Source organism: Mustela putorius, unplaced genomic scaffold (genome assembly GCF_011764305.1).
Source record: "Mustela putorius furo isolate JIRA1106 unplaced genomic scaffold, ASM1176430v1.1 tig00000765_pilon_pilon_pilon, whole genome shotgun sequence".
NCBI classification, from domain to species: Eukaryota; Metazoa; Chordata; class Mammalia; order Carnivora; family Mustelidae; genus Mustela; species Mustela putorius.
This window is the reverse complement of record NW_025421470.1, coordinates 665,782-686,128: the sequence shown is the minus strand read 5'-3', so window position 1 is coordinate 686,128 and position 20,347 is coordinate 665,782. Positions and strand designations below refer to the sequence as shown.

Genomic DNA, 20,347 nt, shown 5'->3' with positions numbered 1-20,347 from the left:
CTTACATTGTTCTATTGGAAGTGAGTTTCTTGTAGACAGCATACGGTTGAGTCACGTTTCTTAATCTGCTCTGCCATTGTCTGTTTTTTAATTGGTGAATTTAGACTATTTACATTTAGTATAATTATTGGGACGTTAGGGCTTAAATTTGCCATTTTATTTTTTTCCTGTTTGTTCCGTTTTTTGTGTTCTTCCTGCCATCCAGTGGGTTAATGAATATTTTTTTAGAATTCTATTTTGGGGGGTGCCTGGGTGGCTCAGTGGGTTAAAGCCTCTGCCTTTGGCTCAGGTCATGATCCTGGGTTCCTGGGATTGAGCCTCGCATCCGACTCTCTGCTCAGCGGAGAGCCTTCTTCCTCCTCTCCCTCTGCCTGCTTTTCTGCCTACTTGTGATCTCTGTCAAATAAATAAATAAAATCTTTAAAAAAAATTCTATTTTGGTTTATTGATAGTATTTTTGAGTATACCTCTTGTGTAGCCTGTTACATATTACTATAGATATTATATGTACAATTTATGAATTCAACTAGTGTTGACATTTTACCAGTGTGAGAGAAAGTAGAGACTTTAACTCCCTTTATGATTCCTTGCCCTCCCCCCATGCATAATGTAATTTTTGTAAATATTCCCTCAGCATGCTGTTAGAATCACGTCAGGCAGTACGATAATCTTTGCTTCAACCATTAAACATGATCTAGAAAACCCAAGAGGAGAATGAAAGCCTGTTGAACGTATTAATGTCTTTGTTGCTGTGTTCTTCCTTCCTTCTTGGTTTGAGGTTCCTTTCATTTCCACGTGGAGAACCTCCTTTAGAACCGCTCTTGTGGAGTCATCCTGTGGACAACTTAGAACCACTCTTGTGGAGTCACTCTAGACAACTAACGCTTCGTTTTCCTTCCTCTTACGATATCTCAATTTCTCCTTCATTCCTGAGGGACATTTTCACAGGGCATGTTGTTCCAGGTTGACATTTCTTTCCTTTTAACCACTTAAAGCTATTGTTCCACTTCCGTCTGAACTGAGGCTTCTAAGGAAGTCCACTGTCATCAAATTGTTTTTCTCTTTTAAGTGCAGTGACGTTTCTCCACCACATCACCCCGCGGACCACTGGTGTGCTAGTCTGCCTGTTCCTCTCAACATTCAGCATCTTCCTGTGTTTCCTTTGAATGCGACACCTGGAGGTCTCCCCGTCTCCCGGGAAAGGCGCCCCTGCTCCGTCATGCCGGCACGGAAGTCCTGCTGCACCGTTAGACGCCACAGTTCGGAACACAGACGCTGGGGTGGGCTGGCTGGGCCCCGCTTCCCGCAGGCCCTTGGGCACCTCTTTTACTGTGTAAAGCGTCAGTCCTTCCATCTATAAAGTGGGGCCATGTGGTACCCACACCTCCCAGTTGAAAGGGGAAGTCAAGGCATCAAGAGATGCCAACCACCGAGGGTAGGTCCAACCAGAGGAGGGCTCTGGGGGCCATCAGGCTAGAGCTCCCCACATGGGGAGGCCATCCTTGCTCATCAGCAGTGCCCACGCGGCTGCTGGCTTCCAGCATAATCCACGCGGACAGCAGCAGGCAGGCTATGCGGCTGCACAGAGCTGGTCTCCAGGGGCCCGCGGCGAGCATTCTTGGGCAGCTCTCACCACAGATACTTGCTCCACAACAGCATCCCCCTGTGCTGACTGGGCCTCTGGCGTCCTGTGTCATGTCACCTGTCCGCCAGCCCTCCTGAGTGCCGTCTCTGCTGTCTATACAGGTCCCCCATGGAAGCTGACTTCTTGAAGCCGTCCTGAATTTAAAGTGAAACTCAAAAGATTACATCTTCTGTTTGCACAGAATCTGCCCGTAATGGCTATCACGTGTGCATAACAGCGGACTCTGGCTTCCTGAATGTTCCTTCCTGGGTCTGCTGCATCTTTGGAGATGGAGAGAGAGCTGGCAGGGAAACTCAGAGGCCCTGAAGGTGGCTGAGGGCAGAGAGGGGCCGCTTGTCCAGGGCAAGCCCCCCTGGGCTGCCTGGGGCTGCCGGACAGACACCAGCACCTTCTGCATGTGTTTCCTTTGACTAGCGAGAAGTCAGCAAGTGACACAGAGCTGGGGTGTACTTGGCCTTGTTGGGACTTTCCCCTCCACCTCCCTCCTGATGCCTCCCTTGCAAAGATGAGGCCCAGATATGAATGTGGGGACCTGAGCGTCCGGCTTCCCGCAAGCTCAACTCAGAGGGCCCCTCCAGCTTCAGACTGGCTTCGCGGGATCTGAGCAGCCGAAGATCTGATTGTTAGCACGGACCTGCCCAGTAGTCCCAGCGGGGACCCCATCTGCTCACCCAGTGTCACGGCAGCCCCTCCCTCTGACCTCCCAGTGCCCCTGGCCGCCGCCTTCTCCATCCCCAGCCCAGACCCTGTGTTGGTACCGAGAGACCTGGCACTCTGCCACTGGCCTCACAACCAAGAGCAGTCGGGTGCCAGGCTCCCCCAGAGCGCATGGGGCGGTGCTCTGACCACAGCTGCAGTTATACGGCCGTACCTGCCGCTCGGCCTTGGGAGGGGAGAGCAGGTGAGCCCCTGGAGACGTGGCCCAGACGAGGAGGATTACACCTCCCGGTGCTCCCCTTCGTCCCCCAGGTCCCCTCCAGCCTGGCACGGGGGCAAAGACCTGTGAAGTGGGGCGCTCTTACAAGCAAATGCACGTGGGAAGGCTGCTGACGCCCTGCCTAGGAGGGAGCCCGGCTCCAACCACAGCGCCCACTTGCCCTGGAAACGCTCCATGCAGAGCAGCAGTTTCCACACAGTCTGGCCATAGGACCTGGCCCGTCAGGCCTCAACCCGTGACCCACGCCAGGATAGCCAGAGCCCTTCCTCAGGACGTTGTGGGTGGCAACTGTCTGTCCCCAACACATATGTCAGGGACCTTTGCAGTGGCCTCGTTCTCAGGCTTCCTCTGTGCATCAAGGCCTCTCCCTCCCGTTCTTGTTCCCACAGCCTGGCCTCACCCTGCGCCTTCCCTTACTGCTGGTCTCCGGCTTCCCGCCGCACTGCCGGACGACCTGGGACCGCCCAGCAGCCGGGCCGCGCGGAGCAGCCGGAGATGCACTGGGACGCTGTGTGGCGGGGGGCGGGTCAGACCTGCACTGTCGCCTTACGGACCCAGCTGACCCGCGCAGGGCCTCGTACCCCAGCCCTGTGCCCCCACACAGGACAGATGGGGCAGCTGGGCCGGAAGAGGGGCTCTGTCCACAGGCTCCTAGGAGGCCGCACATCCACGTCCCGGGCAACCAGGTCTGACTGAGGCCGAGGAGCATCCGCCATAGGAGCCGCAGAGAGAAAGACTTGCCGGGGTCAGCAGGGGCCCGTGCTCGCCCTGCTCGCTGGCACCTCCTGGGCCTAGACTCAGAAGTGACGGCGGTGCACCTGCAGGGTGTGGACCTTGAAATCAGTCTCAGAACCGTAAACCGCGTGTTCAGGAAGTGAAGGATCTGGTTTTTTCAATGGGGACATGGAAGACATGACCAAGACCGAGACGGAGTTTCTAGAGTGAAAACGCGAGTCTCAGGTGAAAAGTACATCGGGTGGGATTAGCAGAGCTTGGGAGTCGCAGAGCGGAAGGGTTTAAACTTCAGGATGGAAACAGAAGCTATGAAATGAGAAGACAAGAGGCAGGAGAACGTGAACGAGCCTCGGGGAGCTCGGCTCAACTTCCGGCAGCGAACAGACGGGGTTTGGGGGCCCTGGGAGTGGGGGAGGTGCAGGGTAAAAAGTGCGTTTGAGAAACAACGGCCTCGATTTTCCAAGGCCACAAATCTAAGAAGCTCAATGAGCACAAAGTGTCCTGAGGAAACTGCAACAAAGCACAGGCTGAGTAAGTGGTTCAAAGCCACGGATTAAGAGAAAATCCTTTACACGCGCTGTGGGAAAGGACACGGTTCAGATCGTGGAACAGGAGAACGCAGCAGGCTTCTCCCTGCCCGTAGCGTGGGTGAGGGGGCAGGGGCAGCCGCAGAGGCAGGAGGTCAGGGGGCAGCAGCAAGAGGTCAGAGGGCAACAGCAGAGGCAGGAGGTCAGGGGGCAGCAACACTGGCGAGGGGTCAGAGGGCAGCAGCAGGGGCGAGGGGTCCCGGAACACGTCTCTCGGGGACCCAAAGAGAGCCCTGCTGACCTGGAGTTCTGTGCCAGGTGAGACTCGTCCATCGCTGAGGTGAGCAGACCTGTCAGACCCACGGGAACAGCCTCCATCACCAGCAGACTTGTCGTGCACACATTATTCCGGGAAGCTCTTCAGGTAGAAGAAATCGGAGAGCGATCAGGACGCTGCCTGCACACGGCGGGGTGAGCGTCCCGTGGGTACGAAGAGACGTGTTTTCTGGTCCGCGACATCCCTCTAGAGGATGATTGTTTACGTCAGAAATAAGACTGTTGGTTCATAACTCAGGAGAACAGAAGTGCGCCACGGTGCAGAGGCCAAGAGGGGAAACAGAGGCACGGTTAGCGCCATGTCAGGTGCTCCCCCACGGCGCTAAGTGACAGACCACTCACACCGTACGGTGACGGGTGCAGGGTGTGTGCGGAGCAGCCCCAAGGTAACAAAACGAGGGTCATAACTGATAAGCGGACGAAGGAGGTAAAGTGAAATCCGGAAAGGGTGCGGTTCACGCAAAAGGTGGCAGAGGAGAAACCGACAGGAATGGGGGACTGAAGACCAGACGGTAAAGTAAGAAACAAGCAGGAGCACGACAGATCCCAGCTCCACCGCGTCCGCAGTCGCCATCAAAGGTCGGAACCTCCCAGTGAAAGGGCAGAGATCGTGAACGAGATAAACAGGCGAGGTTCAGCCGTGTGCTGCCGACAGGAAACTCACTCGAAATCTAAAGACAGGTTCAAGGTAGAAGCCGGAAGGAGATACGCCACACCAGCACCGTCAGAAGAAAGCCGGGTCACGCGCTGAGGCCGCAGCCAGCCGTGAGGCCGGTCTCACGGTGACGAGGGAGTCCATTGGTCCCTCGGCCGGAGGCAACAGCGCGGTGGTCGCGTGCTGACGACAGACCTTGCAGCGCAGGCCGCAGGCCCTCCTGGCGCCCTGGGGACCCGACGGGACCGCAGAGGACCAACGCTGGTACCATCCGGGCCGTGAGAGCCTCCACCCCGGCACGGAGCGCGCGCTTACCAGGACCGACCACAGTGTGGCCGCAGGCGCACCTCCGGACATGGGACGCCCCTGAGGTGTCGCCAGCTACGTTCTCTAACCATCAGAGAACCAGCAGGAGAAAGAGATCCAGAAAACCTCCAAGTGTCCGAAAATTCAGTAACACGCTACACACTACATAGTATCCCATGAACCAAAAGAGAAATAAAAATTTGTTGGTGTTTTGAAATGAGTCAGAAAGAGGACAGATAATCAGAATTAGTGAGACGCAATAAAGCCGTATGTTGAGGGTTTTATAGAACAAAAGAAGTAAGAAACTAGAGAAGAACTAATTAACTCTGCATCCGTGAATTGGGGTTTGCTGATGAAGGTGCTGGGGGCCACAGAGGGGAGCCTCTGCACCCCCGGGTTTGGGCCTGAAGCTGGAAGGCCGGATTGCAGAGATGGACGGACGGACAGGCGGCTGGGAGGGCTGTCGGGGTCGGAAGTGCTGCGGTTGCTCGCGGTGGCTGCGGCGGCTGCGGCGGTTGGGCACAGGCTGCGTTCCAGCCGAGGCACGTTTGTGGACGGTGTCGGCACAGGGCCACGCGGCGGGCTGCCTCAGGCCCTGCAAGGGACCGTGCCTGTGTCTCCTCTCCCTCCCACCGAGCGAGTTACAAATATGTTCAGTTCCCAGCACTTCGGAGAACGGGAGGTGGGGTCCTTGCTGGCGCGGGAGATCTGCCTTCTGGAGCACCGAGTGTGGGGAGGAGTGAGTCACAGAGATTTTTTCTGACCACGTCCCATCAGCTTGGCTCTGGGTGCATGTGACCCCAAGTGCTGCTTCTGGGCTCTGCTGCAGGGGTGGGTCCAAGGTGGGAGTAAGCCCCGATACTCTTCGGGGTCGCCCCCGATGAACACCTCTGTCCCAGAGCCCAGAGGACGGACCACATGCTCCTGAGATTGTGCTCCCGGGGGAGCCCATAGCCCGGTGCTCCTCGGTGGCTGCCACAGGGTAGGTTCTTCAAGGTCAAGGGCACTGAGTCGCAGGTGACCTTCACCACCGCGCAGGGCCACTCCTTGTCCCCAGCAGTCTACAGAGGGCACTGTGCTACTCACCCTCGGCCGCGTGATGAAGGCCGGCCTCTGTGGCAGCTCGCTGGCCTGTGTGACTGATGGCGGCCGACAGCCTGGACCCTGAAGCTCCCTGGCACTCGCTGACACACTTTCTCCGCTGTGGCTGGAAACACTGACGTGACCGCAGCCTCGGGGCCCTGCTGCCCCCACAGGAGGAGATGTTTCTAATTAAACAGGAGGCCTGGCATCCCAGCGTGCCCTGCGCCCAGTCCGCTCCGCTGGTGCTGGGACCTCCACTTGCCGCCGGGTGTCTGTGTGGGAGGGAGCGCGGTGAACTCCGTGCCACGCCAATCCCTTGGGCTCCAACGTCTCCTCTCCGGGCCAGGCTTCCAGTCCAGAGTGCCCTCTTCCGGCCAGACCTGCTGGCGTGGCCACACGGCCCGCACTGTCGCGCAGGACGGCGCCCGGGACCAGGGCTCTCTGCTGTGCTCATCCCTGCTCAGCCACCAGGCACATGGGGACACTTGTTCAAGTCTCGGCGCGGCTGGCAAGTGTCTTCTTTCCAGTATGAATAGCCATGGGTGGCCGGTGGCTCCCATGCTGGCCGGTGGAGACAGACCATGGTAATATGCAAGGGTGGTTTTCAAAACTTGCCTTTGCCAGGTCTCAGAGCTTCCTGTCAGAATCCTGGCTCTTCGGAAGCATCGTCTGATCGTCCGCTGACGGTCCGTGGGGAACGTTGTCACGTGCGCGTGTCTGTTGGTGCAGAAACGCGTCCGCAGCCGCCATCTGTGCGCGCCCTCCACCACCAACAGAGAGTGAGAATGGGCGGTCTCTGGGCTTCGTGTGTGGATTCTCCCTGAAGCATATTTCTCAGCAGGAATATTTTGATGAGGAAGAAGATGGAGTTTTGCCCCCCAAAACCTAGAAGGTTAAAGCAGATTCTTGCGTTTTTAACTTGTGCTCTCTCGTGTGTGTGGATGGAGCCTCCATCTTTACAGGCCCCATCGAAGGGCTGGTGTCCTGAGCCCCAGGCAGGGGCACACACAGGTTTCACTGTTGTGGGGCCGTATGTGGGGCGCGCTAGCCGAGTGGCCGGGAAGCTCTCCTTCTTTCGTGGCCAGGCCGCCCACTACCTTTCAGGTGTGCCCATGGGCGGGTGTGTGCAGGTACGGGAGGCCTGTGGCGCTCTTTGCTCCGTGGGATCCACCGGGTTTCCCCCCTTGGGAACCCCAGGGCCCCAGGTCATGTGGAATCGCCCCCAGCCAGACCTCCTTCCCTCCCTGTCCCCCCAGCAGCACCCTGCTGTCAGACCCTGTGACCACTGCCCCATGGCCTGCCCAACCCCTCCAGGACTGGCCACGCCCTGCTCCCATGGGGGTCACTCACGCCCCGTGTCCCACCCCCCATTCCTCTCCTCTCTGACCCTGGTGGACCCCGGCACCCAGGAGCTTCCCTGCACCCCGAGACATTCCCACGCGCCCGGCAGGTGGCTCTCCAGCTCCCATTGGCTGCCCTGACCGCTGGCACTCCCAGGATGGCCACCCAAACAGCCACCCCTGACCCGTGTTGCCTGCAGAGTGAAACAGGCCTTCCCAGGCCTGGAGTCAGGTCCGGTGCCCCCACGGAGCCTCCCACATCGGGGCCTCCCGGAGACTCCGGTTCTGCAGACCTCTCCATCCGGACCCCCCATGTGCTCTGAGCCTCTCCTGGTCCTCCCTCTCCCCTTGCTGCACCCTGAGCCCTGGTCCCACCTGACTCTCACTTCTAATCCTCACGGGGGCCTGTCTTGGGGGCCGCCCTGTACACTGTGGTGGGGGACCTGTCCCTCGGGACCCAGCCGGGAGGAGAACCTGGACCCTCCCCAGAAGGGACTCCAGTCAGGACAGTCCAGTCCCTCTTCCCATGGGTCTGGTGGGTCTAACGCTCTGTCGTTGTGCTTGGCCTGTAAATCATAAAGGGAAGCCTTAATTTTGTTTGGTGGGCTGAGTGCTGGACCCACTGTCCACAGGAACTGTACAGTAAGTGTAGACCAGCAGTACGGGTGTGCAAGGCATCTTCCGGAAAGACTTCATAAAGGGGGTGCCCAGTGATTCGGCAGTTCAGTTAGTAGGTACTAGATCCACTCTAGAAATGGGGTCACCAGGGGACCTTAACCCTAAACACGCAGACAGCACCAATAGCTATAGCGTCCTGGGTTTCTAAGGGCGAAGGGAGCCGCAGCCAGAGGGTGGAAATGCACAGAACTAACACGATCTAACATGAAAGCGGAGCAGATGCTCCAGCCGCATGCCAGGAGCCCACAGCTCGCTTGAGCCCTTTCCCTCTCCGGTTTCTCCCCGCACAGAGGTGGAAGCTGAGACCAGAGTGTTTGAATGACGTGCTTGGGCTCACACGATTAGTTAGTCCCTGCCGGGTTTTCCCCAAACCCACGCGTCCCGCTGCCACACGCCCCAAGGCCCAGTAGGTCACACCAGGGCATGTCCCAGGGCTACGCCTTCTTGCTGACTGGGCTGCCTTCCCAGGAGCCTTTGCCTCCCTGAGCCTTGGTGTCTCACCCGCAGCAAGAGTGAAGGCAGCACGCTCTTCCGGACTCCCGCACGCCTACCCACACCCCAGTGGCCGAAGGTCCTTGCAGGTGTTGGCGTTGACCGTGTCCTCAGCCGGCAGCAGCTATGCCTTCCCTTTCCAGGTGACGCTATCTGGGCTCCGTCTGTCCTTCCTCACGGCGCCCTCGGCACCTTACGCCACTACCCCCAGCTGCATATTGGGAGAAGGATGGAGTCGAAGGTCTCAGAAGGTGGCCTGAACGTGACCCTGACCATCCGCCTGCTGATGCATGGAAAGGTACGGAGCCCAAGGCCACTGTGTCAGGCCCCTGGGAAGCAGGAAGGATGTGCCCGTCGCCAGCGCCTGCTTTGTAAGCCCGCACGGTCTCGAGCCGACACAGCGGCCCGCTCCAAAGTACACTTCCCCGGGAACCCTTCGAGACTGGTTGCCACCTGCTACCCCGTCACTGAGCCCCCGCACGTGTATGTCCTACCAACAAGGGCGCCATGCCCCATCCATGTCAGAATCCCGACACCAGCGTGTCCCAGCCCCTCGCCTCAGGCCCCGTCTCAGCCTGCCCTTCACCACAGGTCCCGCGTGCTGGGGGCGGCGGTCAGCCCTCCACGTGCCAGACGCGTCTCTGGAGGTCTTCAGCCTGGAGGGACCCCTGCTCTTCCCTTGCATTTCACCCTGAAAGTCCCTGCCCTTCCTCGAGGCAGCTTTCCTGATGTTTCCTCCCTGTCGGTGGGAAGGTCATAGGAGCTCCCCCATCAGGGGCCCAGGTTTCAGGGCGTCCGTGCTCTTCCCCTGCTGTTCGCACTGCTGGGGCCTGCGGACGCTGCGGGGAACCCCTTGTCACCAGACCTCAGCGCTCAGTCACCTGCCCGCGCCCGCACGTCTCTGTGGACTCCGCTGCTGTTTGTTCCGATGACCCTCATCCCGTTCGTGCTCATCCGATGCTCCGTCAGAGGCAGGGCCTGGGAAGCGGGGTCAGACAGGCACCCAGGAGCCCCCAGACTCAGGACCCTGGCACAGGTGGCCTGACCACGCTCCCTCCTGACTGTCCTGACCCCGTTCCTTGGAGCCAGCACAGATGGGACTCCTGGTGTCTGTCGCAGGCCATCTCTCCTTCTGCGCCATGACGTCATCTTTCTGTGATTCTGTTCCCACAGGAAGTTGGAAGCATCATCGGGAAGGTAACTACTGAGTGGACTCTGCCTTTGCTCGGGCCTCCGAGGAGGTGACGGGGCCACCAGGCCTGTGCAGAGTTGCAGGCCACACAGTGGGGTGCACCAAGGATTCCAGTGGAACCCCGCAGCCCCGCCCCAGCAAGGCCCCTGCTGGTCACCAGGGCAGCCCCACCCCCCACTGCCCCGCGGCCCTATGGCCTGTCCTCCTTCCCCGGTGAGGGCCCAGTGAGTGTGGTTCCCTGGCCTTCTCCAGAGCAGTGTCCCCTCTGGCCAGTGGGTGGTGGTGAGTCTCTCCGAGCTCCCTTCCAAAATAAAGGAGCGCTCCATGGGGAAGTGAGCACGGAACTGGGAGTCTCAGGGAGTCGAGAGCCTGGGGCAGAGGCTGGGGCGCGGCACCACCTACCAGGGCTGGCAGCCCACCGTCTCCAGGCCCCTGGCGTCCAGGGGGCCCCTCCACACTCCATGTCCAGGTCTTCCCACGAGAACCTCGGGGTGTCCCCCTCCCTGCCCCCGGCCTGGCCCTGCTTTCGGGTGATGAAGATGACAGATACGAGAACCAGTGTAGACAGGAGCCGTGTGGGCCAGCACCCAGCTGCCTCCTCTGCCTCCTCTGAAGGACCCTCACCCGCCGGCAGTGGGGGCCCAGGGAGCCGCAGCGCGCCGGGCTCTGCTCCCTGCCACGCCCCCCCCACTTTGAGCTGCTGCTGGCTGGCCTCAGGCACCGAGCGCGAGGCAGTGCCCCCAGCCCCTGTGTGCCACGCCATTGCCCCTGCCTGCCTCTGGCGAAGTCCGGAGTGACGCCTCACCCTGTGTCTGACTCTTTATTCCAGAAAGGAGAAACTGTGAAAAAGATGCGTGAAGAGGTGAGGCGGCCGGGCCCGGTGGCGTCCGTTTGTGGGCAGGCGGGAGGGGGAGGCCAGGAGTCAGGCCCTGCCCGTGATCACCTCCCTCCCCTCTGACCTGCACCCCCCGCATCTGGGCCTCTGTTTCGGGGCATTGCCGGGGGCACAGTGTGTGGCTCTCCACACCCTGAAGGAAGGCACGGGGCAGAGGCCTCACCATGTACTGTGGAGAACCCAGCCCGGTACTGCGGTGACGCTGACCCTGGCCCGGGGATGCCTCCTTCCAGAGCGGCGCCAGGATCAACATCTCTGAGGGAAACTGCCCGGAAAGAATCGTGACCATCACAGGCCCCACGGACGCCATCTTCAAGGCCTTTGCCATGATCGCCTACAAGTTTGAGGAGGTAAGATGCGCCCCAGACCCTGTGTGCTGGGGGAGGGGAGGACACGGCCTGCTGCTGCTCCAGCCCCACGTCCCCTGTGTCAGGACATGGGCACAGCCCGGCCCACCAGGGATGCTCTGCTTGGCTGCAAAGATTTCTCTTCTCCCCAGTCACCTCTCCACTGCCGGGGGCTCCCTGGGCCGCCGGCCACCTGGCGACGGGCCAGCCACTGTGCTCGCGAGTCCAAGGCCCGGGGCCGAGCTTGAGCCCCGGCCACCCCCACGGCTCCTGCCCCGGCACACGAGCTCGGCTGCAGGCTGGGCCTGGGGACTCTGCTGCCAGCGCGTGGAAACACACATGCGCTCCCATGTCTGCGGCACGTCTCTGTGCTCTGCCAGCGACTTACATCAAAGTTCCATGTGTTTCCAATGTTGTTCACGTTGCCAGAAGTTACTTAGAGATGCATTCAGAGCGGCCGAGTTCCCATTCGTGTCCTCCCTCAACCCCCACTGCCCGTGGGCTGCTGGGGGCGGGAGTCTAGCCCACCAGTCTTTGGGGCCCATCCAGATAGATGCTTTCTCACTGAGCCTGGCCTTTGCACTCACTGGTGTGTGCCTGGCAGGCCCACCCATATGTCTCTCTCCCTCCCCAGGACATCATTAACTCTATGAGCAACAGCCCTGCCACCAGCAAGCCCCCGGTGACGCTGAGGCTGGTGGTCCCCGCCAGCCAGTGTGGGTCCCTGATCGGCAAAGGCGGCTCCAAGATCAAGGAGATCAGGGAGGTAACCTTCTCTGGCTGCTGGCGCCCCACCACTGGGTGGGTAAGGCCCACCCCGGGACGCTCAGCCTGCCCTGGGGAGGCCAGCACTGCAGGCCCTGCTAGTGTGGAGCTTCCGGCAGCGGAGCCGTCTAAAAGCAAAGGGTGGGCTGTGGGAGCCCCTGGAACGTGCACAGACCGCTCACAGCCTCATGCAGTGCGGCAGGACCGCCTCTGACGGGGCGGGGTAGGCAGCACCTTGCCACCCAGTCGTGTGGCTCTAGGCCATGGAGGCGGTAGTCCCTGCCCCCCGGCAGGTGTCTCCAAGGACCGCCGGGCCCGAGAAGACCAGCAGGGCTGGGTGAGGTGCAGACTTTATGTTCATGTTCCTTTATTCAAAGAAAGCCTGAGTCCTTGCCCCTTCCAGAAGGAGGATAGCCACCCTGTCATGATTCCGTCAAGGGAAGACAGCCGCAGAGCTTAGGCCCCTCTAGAATCGCTCTGTCTGTGCCCTCAGCTCCACAGGGAGATGAAGTTCCACGTGTTAGAAAAAAGTGACTCCATTTCTGTCTCCATCTCTGCAAAAGCCACTTGCAGGTTCAGACACCTCTTGTCCAGTGTCCTGTCCCTGTGCCCGGCCGTGCCAGGCCACGGGCTAAGGCACACTAGGTCTGCCCTGGGCCCCCAGGGAAGGAACAGAGGGCCGAGGTGGCAGGCGGGCGTCGTGCCCCTGGCGTGGGCATCTGTGCACTGTGCCCTCGACATGACGTCCTCCTGAGCACCCGGGGCACTGCTGCAGCACCGGCCGCCGCCACCAGCCCCCCACCCTGCCGTTCCCCTTCCAATGTCTTGTTTCTGCAGTCCACAGGTGCCCAGGTCCAGGTGGCCGGGGACATGCTGCCCAACTCCACAGAGCGGGCAGTGACCATCTCGGGGACCCCCGACGCCATCATCCAGTGCGTCAGGCAGATCTGTGTGGTCATGCTGGAGGTACAGTCTGGGCATCCGGGGCTCGCCACCAGCCTGGCCCTCGTGCCGCACCGGTCGTGGCTGCTTCGGCCAAGGCTTCTTCGTGTTGGCTGTGGCACGTGGCTGGGGCCCTGAGAATTCACACAGTCAGGGCCATGTGGGGGCCGGGGGTCAGGAGTGTGACCTGAGACCGCAGCCAGGCTCGGAGCGACCCGAGCGAGAGCCATGCCGGGTGTGCGGTGCCTGCCGTCTTGGGCATGTCCATCATCTCAGCCTGGGGGCCGGGGAAAGAGGTGTGTCAGGACACAGTCAGAGGGACTCCTTAGTCTGCATTCAGTAAAGGGTCGCCTTACCCTCGGCTCAAGTCTGCGCCGGACACGCTGTGGGCAGGACCCACGGAGGAGGGTAGCAGGAGGCCCGCGCTCGCCCGCGCTCGCAGCACGAAGGAGGAAAGAGCAGGAAAATGCCCAAGTTGTAAAGACAGAAAAGAATAAACAAGGGGTGGAAGCCAAGGAGAAGCGGAGAGGATACAGCTGAGCAAGACAGAAGCCTCTCTTGAAGTCGTTTTGGGGGAAGAACCCGAGATGTAAATCCCAACTATGGCTAGTGGCGAGGGGACCTAGGGCCGTCCTGCGGCTGCCGCGGGGGAGGCTCTGCCCCGGGGAGTGTCTGTGGGCTCCCCCCGCTTTTGTCCTTTGTTTGTTCTTCAAACCCACATCCAGCTCTTTAAAAAATGTTCGCATAGTTTAATTTTCCCAAGTATATCATTCTGTGAAATCGAAGTGTTTTTCTAAATGCTGGTGTCCCAGTGGTCCCCAGCCACTGGCCACGTGACCGTTGTGCCGCTCGGGGTTCCCTTCCGACCCCTGCGGCTGGGACCTCGGAGGCGCCATCGGGCACGCATCGGTGAGTGGGCCGTGCGCTCGCTTGCACCAGCAGGTGCCCGAGGTGGCGAGAAAACACCCGCATCTTGAGCGGCAGCGACCACGTCAGCGCAGGGTCACGCGACGGTTCCAGGAGGGAGGCAGCCTCCCGCGTCCATGAGCAAGGGTTAGAACCAGACTCAGTCTCCTCGGGACTCCTACCCAGGGGCGGTGCCAGCACCACATCCGTGGCCCAACGCACCCACAGAGAGGCCGGAGGCCGTGCGTGGGCTGCTGTGCCTGTGCCCCCGGGCGTGCGCCGGCTGGGGCCCACGTGAGACTTGACTGGGCAGCAAGGACTCATGGCGGCTACGAATGGCAGACGCAGGGCCGAGGCAACGCCTCCCTCGAGCTGGGGCCGTGGAGCTCTCAGAGGTCGGGGAGCGGCTGCCTCGGTGCAGAAGGTGGCGTCACTGCACCTCGAAAGAGTCGGGCCCGTTTTTAAGTGAGGACCAGCGGGACAGGTGCGGCAAAGATGAGGGGCTTCTGGACGTCGCTCTAGGGCGGTCCCCACAGCCTCGAAATGGCCTCTGAAGGCTGCCCTCGGGTAGGGGCACGTCCATGGGGCTGTGGAGAGCACAGCTGTCACCACAAAGCCCGCCCAGCAGAGTGCACTGTGCGCCAGGGGCAGCAGGTCACAGTGCTCACGGGCCTCTCCTGTCAGAGGACGTCAGCGAGCCCCAGAATCACACGCTCATGGCACTGGGCTGGCGGGCGCCATGGGCCGCGGGGCCAAGGGCAGCACCTAGTGAGGGGCCTGGCCCGGACGGGGCACACCTGGACTGAGTTCTCTGCTGCAGTGGCTCAGTTTAGTCAGGGTTCTGCCACCACAACCTGAGTCTCGTCTGAGGCCGCAGTGACCCCTGGCCACACAGAGACGGTTCTGGAGGCATTTGGTCGTAAGTAGCAGAAACACTGAAGACCGGCCTACCCTGGAACCCAGACCAGGGTCAACTCACAGGCCTCTCGGCAGCCCTTCCTGCTTTATAACAAGGTCGCACAGTGTTCCCAAGGTCATAGAGCCTGCCCAGGGTCATCACACAGCGCACCCATGGTCCTGCAGCATGGCCGTCACTCTTCAGACTGCCCAAGGTCACACGGCACCCCTGAGGTCATACAGCATGGCCAAAACCGAACAGAGTGACCAAGGTCACATAGCACACTCAAAGGCAGCATGTCAAGGTCAAACCATGTGTTCGGGGTCATACAGTGTAGTCAAGGTCACACAGGGTGCCCAGGATCGCGCAGCATAGCTTGGACTGCAGAGTTGAACCTACCACCCGAGTGCTGAGCCCCATGTTGCTCTGTGTCTTTCAGGTGGGGACACTGTGACATCTCACCCAATAGCCCAGGGTGTGGGCTAGGCCTGGGTGGGCCATGGTCTTGAGAACTCCCAGCAGGGACAGGCTGCCCTGGCCCCATCCTCTGCCTCTGGCCGGTGGTGTTGCTGACCCAGACTCAGCCCTGGCCTTTGCTCCCAGGACAGACTGCCACCTGGCCGGACACCGGAGGACCCTGATTGCCTCTGACCTAGGAGTTCGGTCAACTCTGTCAGAATCTGGCAGACTTCTGGGACATGAGAATATCATTCATCCCGAGCTAAAATTCCTATGCTTGGGGACACAGAATAAGCAAAGGAAATTATAGCAAAGCTTCATCCGACTATAAAATATTGAATTTGGACTCTCAGCTTTTTTAAAAAAATTGTTTCCTTTTGTTACTAGTGAGATCACGTGTTTCTAACTGTCCTGGGACGATGCCCAGGACAAGGCCTGGCCCTGCGAAGCCTGTGGGGCACTGGGCGTGAGGCCCCCAAGGCCAAGCTACCCATAGAGCCCGGCTTTACCCTGAGCTTGGGGGAGAGGGCGAGAGGTGTCCTCAGGGACAACAGCCAGGCTGAGCCGAGTGCGGAACGACGGGTCCGCCGTCTGCGCCCCGCTGGGGTCTCGTCCTCCATTCTCGCTTGTCGGGAGACGGTGGCGCCACGTGGGGACGTATTTAGGACGGCGGCTACACGGAGCAGAGCGGCGGCCCTCCTGCTGTGGGGTGTCCTCCCCCTCGGGGCTGCTGCAGCCTGGGGGACCGGGCGGGGCGGGGGGGCGCGGGGGGCGGGCTCGGGAAGGAGGCGCCCCCATCGTCAGGTCCTGGCGCTGCAAAGCTGCTCTAATGCTCTCTCTCCCTCTCCTGTCCCTTTTCCTAGTCCCCACCGAAAGGTGCCACCATCCCCTACCGCCCAAAGCCCGCCTCCACCCCTGTCATTTTTGCAGGTGGTCAGGTAAGAGCCGACCCGCTCGCGGCCTCCACTGCCAACCTCAGCCTCTTACTGCAGCCCTCGCCGCTGCCCGTTAGTGCACTCAGGTTTTCTCCCCCGTCCCGTGCACGTCTCCCACCCACCCACGCGGGACACAGAGCTCTCCCGGCCCGCTGCCGCCGCGGGGCAGAGGCAGGGTCGGGCACACAGACGGCCACGGCAGGCGTCCCACAGACGCTGGGCCCGGGAAGCGTCTTCTCCCCGGCCTGGCACGAAGGACCCCGGTTCTGCCCAGGCGGCGCTCGCCCCAGTCGAGCTCCTGAGTGTCCTTAAGAAGCCGAGCAGAGGGGCCGGGAGTGTTACGGGTGACCCGGGCCTCCATGTTGAAGCAACTGGAGCCGCACGAACAGGGTCCCTGACCTTCCCGAGGGGAGTTTCTGGGAGCAAGGGAAGGGAAAGCTGCCCAGCCAGCCAGAGCCTTCCTGGTCACAGCAATGGCCCTCGCGTACCAGCTGGCCCAGGAGCACCTGCTTTGCACACCTGTTGTGGCCGGAGCCACTGATCTTTGTCCCCTGCCCGCAAGGGGTCTGGGAGCCCAGGGGTGGCCGAGACATTTGTGTCTGAGGCCAGCAGTTCATTAGTCGGGCCTAGAGAGGACCAAGAGAGGAGCTGGCCCACTTTCCCCAGGACCCGCCCCCTGCCACACCCCCTGGGGTCACAACAGCATGGCCAGAGGGCCCGGGAAGACGGCGGCCAGCGGTGCCTGGAGGAGCTCTGTGTCCAGTTGGCGGTGACGTGTGTCTTTGTTCGAGGGAGAGTGAAGACGGGAGAATTCCCAGAGGTGACCCAGGTCAGGCCAGAGTGCTCATGATTTTATCATTAACACGGCAGCAAGTAAAAATGTATCCCCAAGTTAAAGGAATCTTATCAGATCCTCCAGACTGGCTGCACACGTTAGATGAGGGGCTGGGGCCTGCGTTTCCAAGACCGGGGTGTGGGCGGCTTCCCCCAGGAGAGTCCCACGGGGCCTGCGTGGTTCTGGGCAGGCCGGTGTCCACGGTGCCCGGCTTCTGCCAGCATCCGCTGCAGGCCCCCCTCCCAGCCCTCCTCAGCCCTGCAGTCTCCCAGCAGCCCTGCCCTTTGTCTGGACCCTTCATGTCCCTGTGCCCTCGTACGGCAGCCCCAAGATGTGTGCGCACCCCCATTTCACAGGTCGGAAGGCCAGGCCAGAGGCAGTCAGGGGCCCTTGTTCAGAGCCCTGTGTCCTTTCCCCTGACACGTGCACAAACCCGTGGTGACACCGTGTGGTGGAGCACAGGTCTTTATTCCAAAGGGAGGCACAGGGACACACGGGAGCCCGGGACGCCCCACGGGTCAAGCCCAGCAGAGCCCCGGCCCTCCGTGTCATTCTTGTTGTAGGCCCTGCACGCGTGTCCCGGGGATGGTCTGGCCTCCCCCCTGGCTCTTCCTGCTTATGTGGGACAGAGGAGCCACCCCACATGCTCAGCAATGGGCTGTGACAGATGTAGTGCAGCCACGGGGCCCTCGGAGCCCAGACCCCCACCTGCCGCAGAGCCCAGGCCTAAGGGTCATGGCCAGCGCCCCCTCCCCAACTGACCTCCGGAGACGCCCCTGGCTGTGGGCCCGCCAGGGAGCACCAGCCGTGCACCTCAGGCCACTCACAGAGGGTGACGGTCTCCTCCAGACGGAACTCTGTCCGTCCGGCTATTCTGTCCGGATGTTACCGCTGTCCGGAGGGCCTGGCAAACTGCCCATGCGCTTCAGGGAGAATTAAGAATTCCCTCGGAGGAAGAGAGAAGTCCGAAATGCCTGGGAGGAGGAGCCGCACTGCTGGGTAGCGTGTGGGGTTCACTCGGGCGTGTGGGCCCACGCGGGGAGCTGGCCCCAACCTCCATAGACCTGCCTGGCCCAGTGGGCGCAGCCTGTGTCCCGGGGCCTGGTACACATGGTGACCCACTGGGCACCTGCCCCGTGGCATCTCTACAGACCTTGACTGCAAGGTCTGGCTGCTCCGTGGACAGAAGTCCAGGGGGAGGGACGGTCCCCTTAGCCACCTGCTGCATCTGATAAGATCCCTTTACTTCTCCTGGAACGCCGTTGGCGGACCCCGACCCAGACTGGGGCTTTGCCTCCCGTGGTCGCCCTCCAGGGCTTGGCTGACCTTCAACTCCCAGGTTGGGTTGTTTATGACCAAAACTCGGGGCAGATCCAAAAGCCGTGGTTGGACGGGAACTCGGAGGCCGCCCCTCAGTGTGGAGTCCGTGGGAGTGGCACTCGGACTGACCTGGGGTCTCCCTCTGTGGGTGCACACGTGCGGACACAGGTGGGCATCACGGGTCCACTCAGCATGTGCACGAGGACCCACATGGCCAGGGGCAGGAAGCCACGTCCCTCCGCACCTGGGCCTTCCCGCCGGGGGCCTCCAGTGCCGCGGCCCAGGGCGGGCGTGGCAAGTTCCACGCCGCAGCACGTGAGGCCTGACAAGTCCTCGGTCTTTGCTCTCCCTTGACACTTTGTGGTTCGTTTGTCTTTGGCCATGACGTTTCTGGGAACACCCTAGCCGGTGGACTGTTGAAGCAGGAGCGGGGTGGGGGCACGGGTCCACACTCGTGCCGTGGCTGGTCGGAATCTCTCTTGAAGCTGAAGCCTCAGGGACCCACGCTGGCCCCCAGGGAGTGGGGCCGAGCGCGTGCAGCCCCCTCTGAGAATGGCTGTGCGGCCCTCTGAGGTCACAAGACCGGTCAGTCCCTCTTGTGACTGATTTGGTGCATTTCTTAATCTGCCTTCAGAAAGGTTGTTTGGTTCGCTTTTCTTGGGATAAATACTTTGTAAAAGTGTTTACTCTGAAAGCTGATGGAAGTTTCAAAAGCTTAACAATTCGTCTCTAACAGGATTCCATCCTTTACTGGGGTTTTCTTTGAAGAACCCCGGGGAGCGGGGGCCTTCTCGCTCTCCCCGCTGACTGCCCGGCCTGTGGCTGTCCGTGCCTGGGCTGTGGCTCCCTGGGCTCCTGCGTCTGGGGGTGGCCCCGGCCACCCCTGTGGGCGCCAGTGAGGCTCGGCGCCAAGACCCCCCTCTCTGCACCTCCCAGTGCCCTAGGCTGCTGGGGAAGGCGGGGCGCGCTGACCATGGGGCCTTGGGCCTGTTCCTAGGAAGTCACAGTCCCGAGAAAGCCCTTGTCCCCGGGGGAGGGCCACCGGTGGGCACAGCATGGCCGGCCGCTTCCCTAGCTGACGGTGTCTCTCTGTTTCTAGGCCTACACGATCCAGGGACAGTACGCCATCCCCCACCCAGATGTGAGTCTCCACTCTGCCCCCCACCTTCTCTTCTCGTTGCCCCTCCCCCTGCATGCTGCTGTTACTCGCTACTAATATTAATATTACACAATAATATTAATACCGCTCTCTCGGTGTTCCTGACCTGTGTCGTTTTCATATGACCTTGAGTAACCTTTAACCTCTTAGCACTAATTCTGCGCGTGTGGAGGACTTGGCCTGACGTCAAATTGCTCTCACTGCCGCTGCGCTCTGGGGCTTCCCTCCGCGCACAGGGCCTCAGGCGGCGGCCGCAGGGCTGCTTTGCCGGGCACTCGCCCCAGTGGGCAGGGACCGCGGGGTGCCCTCCGCCCGCCTGGCAAGTCAGGTGACATGCTCTCAGACAGGTGCTCTAAGAGATGCCGGAGAGCATGTTTGAACGTCCGGTAAGGCTGCACTTTCCGGAGCCGCGCAACACTCGTGGCGCCCCCCAGGCCTCCCCACCCGAGGTCAGAAGCCAACGGGAGGGACCTTGGTTTTCCCTGCGGTGTTGAAGCCGCGCGCTCCACCATTGGGCTACTCAGCCATCCCCGAGCGCGTCACCGTTTGAGTACCGTGTCAGAGTTGAGGATGGGGACACCTGAAAATGCACCGTGCAGGGGCCCAGGAACTGAGGGGACAGTGTGTGGCAACTACAGGGCAGCAGGCGCGATCCAGGGCCGGCCCTCCACAGGGATCTCGATGTGCGCCAGGGGCCAGAGGCCTGCAGGAGCTGGTCTCAAGGGAGGGAGAGAGGGGGAGGGACCAGGTCAGGGCAAGGGGGCCGAGCCAGCGGTCACCCGGTGCTGCTTCTAGCAGCCGCGGCGCGCCTGGAGTCTGCCGGGAGAAGCCTGTTTTCTCTACCCGGAGACTTGCCGAGCTTCACGGCCTCTCCCGAGAAAGCGTTTCCCGCCTGCATTCTCCGTGACCCGAGACGCGCATCTGGGAGGGCCGCCAGGCTGACGGGTGCTCGAGTCTTCT

The 20,347-nt window shown here is 61.1% G+C and overlaps 1 protein-coding gene across 14 annotated transcripts in view; it reads left to right on the top strand.

The window, feature by feature from the left end:
- The window catches only part of PCBP3 (poly(rC) binding protein 3), a 250,406-nt gene that overhangs the window by 212,287 nt on the left and 17,772 nt on the right, over positions 1–20,347 (top strand). For 5 of the 14 annotated variants that reach the window (XM_045084304.1, XM_045084303.1, XM_045084307.1 and 2 more), the window contains 8 exons: positions 8,878–9,032; positions 9,908–9,931; positions 10,756–10,788; positions 11,055–11,171; positions 11,803–11,934; positions 12,771–12,899; positions 16,002–16,145; positions 19,328–19,369. In XM_045084304.1, the coding sequence (XP_044940239.1) occupies positions 8,878–9,032; positions 9,908–9,931; positions 10,756–10,788; positions 11,055–11,171; positions 11,803–11,934; positions 12,771–12,899; positions 16,002–16,145; positions 19,328–19,369 (776 nt within the window). The remainder of the gene's footprint in view (positions 1–8,877; positions 9,033–9,907; positions 9,932–10,755; positions 10,789–11,054; positions 11,172–11,802; positions 11,935–12,770; positions 12,900–16,001; positions 16,146–19,327; positions 19,370–20,347) is intronic. The other 9 variants (XM_045084309.1, XM_045084308.1, XM_045084306.1 and 6 more) reach the window with 3 other exon arrangements.